General features: G+C 34.4%; 1 protein-coding gene across 1 annotated transcript; it reads left to right on the forward strand.

Annotated features, from left to right (window-relative positions):
• Window positions 1-1,487: 1,487 nt before the first annotated feature.
• Window positions 1,488-4,055, forward strand: LOC142607183 (protein PATRONUS 1). Its single transcript, XM_075778609.1, has 5 exons — window positions 1,488-1,614; window positions 1,707-1,802; window positions 1,895-2,170; window positions 3,352-3,395; window positions 3,713-4,055. The coding sequence occupies exons 2-5, from the start codon at window positions 1,733-1,735 to the stop codon at window positions 3,899-3,901; spliced, it is 579 nt and encodes a 192-aa protein (XP_075634724.1). The 5' UTR covers window positions 1,488-1,614; window positions 1,707-1,732; the 3' UTR covers window positions 3,902-4,055.
• Window positions 4,056-9,167: the final 5,112 nt, after the last annotated feature.

Genomic DNA, 9,167 nt, shown 5'->3' on the forward strand with positions numbered 1-9,167 from the left:
ATTCTTAAATGGTGGGGGAAATTTGAACTGTGGACCGCTGGACATATTTGTTAAAACCATTGTTGCATTGTACTTCAATTTTGCAATCACATATGCGGGTATGGTAAGTTGTATCATGGGGCGGTTTGATTGGTTTTGGGCTGGGACATTTTTCAAAATGTTGGGTTGCATTGGCCCAGTCTAAAACTGGTTTTTCCTTTGTTTTTGTCTAATTTTTAAACTGTTAGGCTAGTTTATGTTTTTCTTTATTTTGGGTGGATTAAGAATAGTCTAACAAGTGTTAGGCGTGAAATGGCTCATTTTTATGATAGTATTACTTCATATAATATTAATATATGTTTAATATAAAATAAATAAATTTAATAAAGTTTCGCCAATTGAATGTGAAGGGGCAAAGTGTTTTTTCTCTTGAACTTTGAGGTAGAGTATTATTTCTCAAAACCCCAAGAGAGGAGATGATAATTACCCCTTTTTTATTATAATGGGAATGAGAATTTGAACGTAAACATCTTTATTAAAAATATCAAGTGGTACTAATCTATTTGCAAGGCTCTTACCATCTTTTTTTTTTCTTTAGAAAAAGCATCAATTAATAACTTTTAACAAAAGAATAATTAGATAACCATACATTCTTAGTGCAATGGTTACTCCACATGTTTGCGGAGTGTGAGAGATAAGAGCTGAGATTCAAATATCTAGTAGAGAGTTTTACGCACATATTGATGGGAGTATGTACGAAATTCCAAGACCTGCGAGATGCAAAAATAGAGAAAAAAAATATACGCCAAAGAAAAATAATCACACACAAGACAGTATTTACGTGATTCGGCAATTTGCTTACGTCCACAGAGTTGCAGAGATTTCATTATTCTCAGGAAAAAATACAGAATGCGGTAGTACAGTTTTTCTCTCTAAAAAACGACATCAAAACCCAAATTTTCAAAAAACAGTTTTTATATCTTACGCACAGAATTCACAATGGACTAAACTTTAGAAAATCTCCCATTAAAACTTGTAACAATATTATTTCGAGTCGGGTCATAATCCGGGTCAAATACAACTAGGCCCCATAAAATCCAACACATATATACTTTTCTTTTTTATGATACATATATGCTTAATCTAAGCTTTTTTTTATATACAAGATAAAATTCTACTCTAACCTAATCTAAGTGTATATGTGTGTAAATCTCCTTTCTGAAGACTTGAACTCCAGCTCTTGCCCTCCACACCCCACAAGCATTTATACTTGTGGAGTGACCATCGTATCAAGAGTGCACGAAGAGTGCACGGTAATATACTTATTCTAAGTTAGTAGAATATCTATTATGTATAAACAAAAAAAAAACAAAAAAAACAAAAGAATAACCAGCAAAAGTAGCGTATAAAAACGTACACGGAGCTTTGTCCGTCTGCCCCCAAACACCTTTTCTTGTATAGGAAATTACGATATCTTAAACAAGTACAAGTGAAACCGTAGCCCCAAACACCAATCTCACTAATCTAATTCCCAAACAAACCTCACAGTCTCCGCCATTTTTTTATTTTCCCCCAAATTTTTTGAACTTTAAACCCTAGCGCCTTTTGCTCCACTTCCAACTTCCAAGCACCAAGGTAAGATTTTCCGTCTCATTCTCCTTCTAATTCAATTTGTATTTCAATTTTTTATTTCAAATTTTCTTAATTATCTGTTCATATAAACCTAGATTTCTGCTCAGTAACAAAGATTGTTATGGCAACTCGTTTCGCACAGAGACAACTCATCATCCCAAATGAAAATTTCGATGCTCACCCCAAAAAAAGTAATACCCATTTTGTTTTTTTGATTCCTACATAGTATTTGATTTTATAATTGTTGTTTTCCTTAAAAAAATCGAATGGGTTTGTTTTGTAGAGGCTAATGCTGATGGTAAAATGAATGATCTGAAAAAAACAGTTACAAAGAAAGGGGGTCGTAAGGCTCTTAATGACATAACAAACAAATCATCAAACATTCATATCGAAGAGACTTCGACAACGATAAAGAATGTGCCAAAAAAAGAGGAACTTTTTAATGTAGCCCAGGAAATGTTTTTACATGACCACAAAAAATGCATTGAGTCACAACAGCAAGATGGAACGAATTCATTTTACCTGGACTTGGTTCTTCCAGGACACGGACATGGACACGGTATATTTGTTAAACATTGTCTTATTCAAGTGTTGTTGTTGTTTTACTATTCAATGTCTTTATGTTTTTTGATTTGATTGTCAATTCTGTCTCGCGGTTGAAATCGTTATATAGTGAATGGTATTTTGATGCTTGGGACCTGCTGGGAACAAAATGTATGACCACTATATTAAGATATTGGAATGGGTACTCTGCAAATTTTTGGTTTGTGTTCAGTCACAGTTCTCTGTTTGTTGTTGTATATTGCTTGACTGACAACCCTAGGAGGGAACATTGTTAATCTTTTTTGAAACTCCATTGATAGGTAACATTGTTAAACTTGGGAATATGCATAATCCAAGTTCTTAAGTTTGTTTACAATTTTCTGTGATAAAGATTTGGGGCCAAAATTCATGAATCCAAAAGAGTATGGAAGATGAAATTGGTGCAGATGTATTCAAGCATCTTGTTGTCTAAAATCAATACTTCACTGGTAAATATTCTCATGTGTGTGTATATATATATATTATCTTTGTTTGCTTGTAATATTTGATATATCTTTTATGCTCCCTTGTGTTAATTTTTATGCATAACTTAGTTCTGTGTAATAAAATCCCTTGTGTGTCAGAAAAAGGGGGAGGGAGATCCTGGGGCAAGGAAAGCGCTGTTACTTTCACTTCAGTAAAAAGTTTGCTTTCTAAAGTTTCTTAAATCTTAATGCTCATTATTAACCCCCAAAGTTTCCATTTGTGCATGTAGGTGTGAGAATAAAATCTAGAAAGGTCTTGTTTCCTTGATTTTGAGAAATGTTTATCATATATCTGGGTTGGAAATACATTTTGGCTTATTTTTCACTTGGTCTTAAAGGATTTTTTTTGCAATCACCCATTTTTAAAGGTGGTCATCCTTGATTAAGAGACAAGAATTGCAGACTGAAATTAATGGCTTAATGCAGATAAGGGTTTAGATACAGAATAAGCCAAAAGAAATTTTTAAAAAAAATTGCCTTGAAAAGTCTGGGATGGTTTAAGATTCAAATGATCTCTCTCTCTCTCTCTCTCTCTCTCTCTCTCTCTCCCCCCCCCCCCCCTTTTTTTAATAAAATCTGATAACTCTGTCTTGTATTACTCTCAAGTTGTGGGTAGTGGCAAAGGTTTCTAGATGCATGACTATTTAAGTTATTTTTTCTCCCTCCTGTGCAGATTCTGTATGTACTTCTGAACATCAAGAGTCTAAAGAAGCAAAGGTGCTTCTTTTTCACTTTCCTAATTCTATATCTCTACTTTGATATAATGTAAAATGTAAGGATAGGGTTACTCAACAAAAGCCAAATGATTTTGAGAATGTTATTCTACTATTGAGATTTTTTATATCAATTTGAGTTAAAAAATGCAGTAAATAATTTTGTTATCCTTTTTTCATTGAATTGACAATCATTCTCCTAACAATATTGGCATTTGGCACTAATATATTTCATGAGGTTTCATTATTGTATATGTTACTTTGCAATGTTGCTCATCCTCACCTTATTTTTTCTTAAATTATTGCCTGTATTTGCTTCAGGCTGATCTTTATAGCCCCTGCTGCTACCCAGAGCCGGTGGAGTTGCCCATGACTGATTGGTTAGAATCTTCAATAGATTGGACCTCCCCTCCTTGTTCTCCTTTACATTGGGATTCTCCACCATCCACCCCTTTTGCATGGGAATCTGAGGTGGTTGAATTTGTTCTGAAACAAGAAGTTGATATTTGAATCATTGAATGCCATTTCTTTCTTTTCTATTTGTTCATAAAATGTAATTCAAAGTTCACATTTTGATGCTAATGATTCTTTCAATTCTTCATAAGAACTGTACACTATTTTGTTCAAAGAGACAATGGCACATAAGTACAGATGTGTTTCAGGCTTACAAGTAGTACAACAGTAGGAGAGTGAAGTAGAGAAGGGAAATATACCAAGACTTCGGTAGATAAACTTGGGAACGTTGCCTCTGTTTTAAAGCAGTCGTATTGGATGATTGTTTGCGATTAACTGAGTGCTGCCATTATGGTTTATGGTTCTCTATTTATTATCCACTTATGTTAGATGGTAATTAAATTTTATGTGGTTTATTGAATAATACATTATTATCGTGCTGTTATCTTAAAATCATCACATTCCCCTAGAAAGTGGAATTAAAAATAAAAAAAAATGTGTTCTCAATTTTATTGTGCAAAACAGTTTGGGTGTTTTCTCTTTTCATTTCTTGTTCAAAAAATTACTGCTTATTATAATAATATTTTCCCTTCATTTCAGTGAATTTATTCCTCTCTCTCTGATTTTTCATCCTTAGATGCCTGATTTGGGGTATCTGGTCAATTTGGTGGATTTTGTGTTATAGCCATGTGTCCTGCCGTGGGTTGGGATGGGCTGTGTCCGATTGTGGGTTGTGGATGGGGTGGAAAACAAAACCTTAAATATTGCCAAACTGGTTTTAAAGGCTGAAAAACACTAGAAAGTTGTTCTTGAGAGAAATTTTTCAAAACACCTAGGCTCTGTTTGGGATGAAGGAATGGAATGGAATGGAATGAAAAGAATATTTTTAGAATATTTTTCTCTTCCTTTTGTTTGGGAGTTTTAACGGAGAGAAAGGAAAGTTTATTTCCTTGTTTGTAAGTTTAGGTGGGAGGAAATGGAATGGTTAAGAGGGAATACTCATTCCCTCCTAAGCCTTCAAAATTTCAAATTTTTGTTTCTCCCAAATTGGGGGGAATAGGAGGGAATGAATTTAGGTTTAATAAAAATTTTATTGAAATTCCTAAATTACCCCTTGAATCTTAGCCCTCTTTATTCTCAACCAGGCGTACCAATATTTTTGCTCTCTCTTTGCTGCTCCTTTCTCATGCTGCTGCTAATCACAACCAGCTATACCCATCTGTGAGTTTTTCAATTGTTTTGATTTCATTGATTTATTTACAATTAGAAAGTTTTTCAATTGTTTCAATTGTTTTGCTTTCATTGATTTTTTCTCAACTAGTCGTACTCAACTATATGTATTCTGCTTGTGCATGTGTTCTTAATTCCTATCATTGATGCACAAGTAGCTTCGAGTTAGCATTGTGCAATTTGCTACTCCTTCTTTCTCACGCTGCTTCTAATCTCAATCAGTCATACCTAACTATGAGTTTGTTAATTGTTTTGATTTCAATGATTTATTTACTATTAAAAAGTTTTTCAATTGTTTCAATTATTTTGCTTTCATTGATTTTTTCTCAACTAGTCATACTCAACTGTATGTATTATGTTTGTGCATGTGTTCTTAATTCCTATCATTGATGTACAAGTAGCGTCGAGTCAGCATAGTGCAGTTTGTTTCCTTTAAATGATACATGTAGTGACGCAAGACAACCAGAACAAAACTAAAACAACAATAAAATAAAGGGATATGACCTAGGAGTCAGCACCTAGGCCTTGCTTAGAGTCAGCACCAAGCGTGAAAACCACTAGAAGTCAGCACCTAGGGTAGACCTAGAGTCAGCACCAGACCAAAGAAAGACCAAACGGCCATTTTTTTTTTCATTCATCAAAATATCAACTATCTCCTCAAGGAGTACAATAAGTTGCTTATAAATGATTACTAAACCCTAGATCTAATTGGCTAGGAAAACCTAATTGCCTTATTACAAAAATAACCTTGTTTCCAAATTAAAATATTAATAGCCTAATAAACTACTAGAACCTAAAATATAAAAATACAATTGACTTGCAAACATAAATAATATTAAATAATAATTTTCTTGCATCTCCCATATCATGTAGTGTTTTTGTTTTTTTCCTTTCATTCCCCTGTTTTCAATATGCTGGAACAGGGTTCATACTTTTGTGTAATACATGTGCTTTAATTTAATCTTGGTATTCTAGAACATGCTGGAACAGACTTATATCAATAAAAGCTTTGGGTAGGCAATAGAGAACATGCTAGCACATGCAGGATCCTTATAATATTACTTGTTGGTTGTTAAATTAAGTTCATTAGTTTTAATCAAATAGGTAGACGATAATGCTAAAATAAATTAAGTCCATTACGTGTGCTTTAATTCCTATCATTGTAGATTATCAAAAAATTCCTATCATTGCCTTTTGTGTTAATGAATGATAGTGTACCTAACTACCTGCTTGCCTCAAACATATTGGTCTACTGTGCAACAAATTTAATCATTAGACTATTAGTTTTTGAATTTAAAATTAAGTCCAAATACCTTAATAAAATGTGTTTGAGTTATGGGTCTAATGTGCAACAAAATTATGAATGTGTTATTACTCTTTGAGAGATAATGTTATAGTTTAACTTTTCTAATTGCTAGTGTACGTGTACTATAACAAATAATGTACTTTGAGGGATAGTGTTACAGTTTATCTCTTAAAGACATTAATGTACATGTACTTTGAAAGATAATGTTATAATTTAACACTTTGAATCCCAAACTAAATTAATGTTTATAATTTAACAGTTTTATTTTTAGATTAGTTGTAACACATTCATAATTAGTTAGACTAATAACATCATTATTTTTTTAGAATATGTGCCCATAATTTTCTAAGTTGGACTGATAACATAACTATTTTTTTACTTAGATGAATTTGAATGATGAGGTACTTAAGACCATAATTTTTTCGGACTTTATGCGGAAACTAGCCTTGGTTCATGCTGCATGCCGTTATTTGTGTTACATTATCCATCGAAGGCAATGACTAAAAAGAAAATGTGTTCCCCACATTCCTACACAATCAACCATAGAAAAACAAAAGGTTCGTGATGAAATAATGTCTCGACTTAAGAATAGTGAAAAATGCTATGATGTAATACACATGAGTCCACAAGCTTTTCAAGGTTTGTGTGATATTTTGCGGAGAGATAGTGATCTTTAAGACACATAGTGTGCCATGGTTGATGAGCAAGTTGGCAAGTTTCTTCATATGCTATCACATAATGTGACGACTCGTACAATGTCCTTTTTTTGTCATTCCAGTGAGATTATTAGTCGTCATTTTCATAACGTGTTAAGATCAATAATTATGTTAGAGGATCAGTTCTTTCAACAACCTGATGGAACCCAAGTGCCACTTGAAATACTACAGAGTAGTAGGTTCAACCCATATTTTAAGGTAAATATATAATGCATATAATTTATATTTTATGGTAGTTTGGTACAAATATATTTTAAGGTAAATGTTTTTGAGAGATAATGTTAATCTCAGGATTGTATTGGGGCACTTGATGGAACCATGTTTGTGTCAAAGTGTCTAATGAGAATACACCAATATATTAGGGTAGGAAGGGCTACATAACACAAAATGTGTTGGCGGCATACTCATTTGATTTAAAATTCACATACGTATTACCAGGTTGGGAAGGAACTGCTTCAGATTCAAGAATAACAAAGAGTGTTTTAACTAGAAACGATAACTTGAAAATTTCACAAGGTAAATTTAATTCAAATACAAATTAAAGTGTATTCTTTATAATTAAAAAAATTGTAGTATATAATTAATGGTTGTTATTGTTTAATAGGTAAATATTATCTTGTTGATGCGAGATACATGAATAGAAGTCGTCTGATTGCACCTTATAGGGGAATGCATTACCATTTTAAAGAGTACTCTATTCGTCCCCCTAAAAATGCTAAAGAATTGTTTAATTTGCGGCATGCGTCATTGCACAATGCTATTGAAAGAGCATTTGGTATACTTAAAAAGAGATTTCCTATCATAGCAAGTACTGTAAGTGCACAATTGCACCTGGACCCAAGAACAGTTATGGGCTCAGGCCCAATGAGCCTTAAACAATGAAAATTTGTAGAGAGTGGGCTTGAAACCCAGGTTAGAAGTGAGTGAAGATTAAATGACAAACTAAAGATTGCCAGTATTAGGAAACAGCAAAGAGTAATGTAAATAGGTCTCCTCGGACGTAAGCCGAGAGCTGTTCTTATATTATCTCTCTCTCTTTGTCTTTTTTTCTTTTTAGGTTACAAAAAGTTCCGTCCTCATTTCTATTCTAGGTCTTTCCTTAAATACTCTTCTTCTTAATACTTTATACACGTGTTGCCCCCAACTCCTCCCTTAGTATAGATATTTCTTTTCTTAGTGCCTTTGAACAGTAACTAGAAGTTTCCCTTCCACTGTTTAAGTGTCACCTCCCCATTAATGCGGCCAGGGTGGTAGGTGCAGGGTCTTTAATGTGGAGGTAGCAGCCTTTGTCTTTGACATTTCTTCAACACTGGTGCTTCTGGGGCATTCAAGGGTTCACCCCTTTTAACCATTGGTCTTGACCGTGTCATTCCCTAACCTGTACCATGAAGTCCCGGGTTCTCTGGTGTCAGTCCGAGGGTAAGTTCACCCTCGGCTGGGTCCTCGGACCCTCGGCGCATGGGCCGACCCATAGTATTAACAATTTCCAAACCCAGGGTCAGGTCGGCCCTCCTTAACACGGCCCAAAAGGCCCATGTTCCCATCAGGATCTTTTTACCCCCCACAAGTACTATAGAACCTAGTTATTGTGTTGACACACAAAATGAAATCATTTTAGCATGCTACATACTTCATACTTCACAATTTGGGCCATTCACATCACATGGAACTTACTGCAATGTAGCTCTACGCTATTTTTTGCAAAAAAATAGAGGGTTGATATCACACTTAATATAAACAGAGGGTCATATATAATTCCTTTTTATTTTTATTTTTTCTGATTACTTACTAATATAATACGCATTGCAAAAATAATATATGCTTATTAATCACACTACTATCATTTTGATTTGGAGGTAGGGATAGCAATTTTTTCCCGTCCCACTTGACCCCCCCCCCCCGCTTCGCCCTATGCGGGTTTTCCCCACCTTGCAAAGGTGGTGGGGCGGAAATGGGGCAAGATTTTAGCCCCATACCATGGGACGGGATGGGACGGGGATGGGTTTAGACTTTTTAGACCCAACCCGCCCCGACCTGACCCAACCAGCCCCGCCCTGCATTGATAAGGGTT

Source organism: Castanea sativa, chromosome 8 (assembly GCF_040712315.1).
Source record: "Castanea sativa cultivar Marrone di Chiusa Pesio chromosome 8, ASM4071231v1".
NCBI classification, from domain to species: Eukaryota; Viridiplantae; Streptophyta; class Magnoliopsida; order Fagales; family Fagaceae; genus Castanea; species Castanea sativa.

Excerpts from the sequence above, each read along its gene's own strand:
- LOC142607183 (XM_075778609.1), top strand. The coding sequence starts at position 1,733 with ATGGCAACTCGTTTCGCACAGAGACAACTCATCATCCCAAATGAAAAT. Across the intron at positions 1,803-1,894 it reads CGATGCTCACCCCAAAAAAA|AGGCTAATGCTGATGGTAAA; the intron begins GTAATACCCATT and ends TTTGTTTTGTAG. Across the intron at positions 3,396-3,712 it reads AAGAGTCTAAAGAAGCAAAG|GCTGATCTTTATAGCCCCTG; the intron begins GTGCTTCTTTTT and ends TATTTGCTTCAG.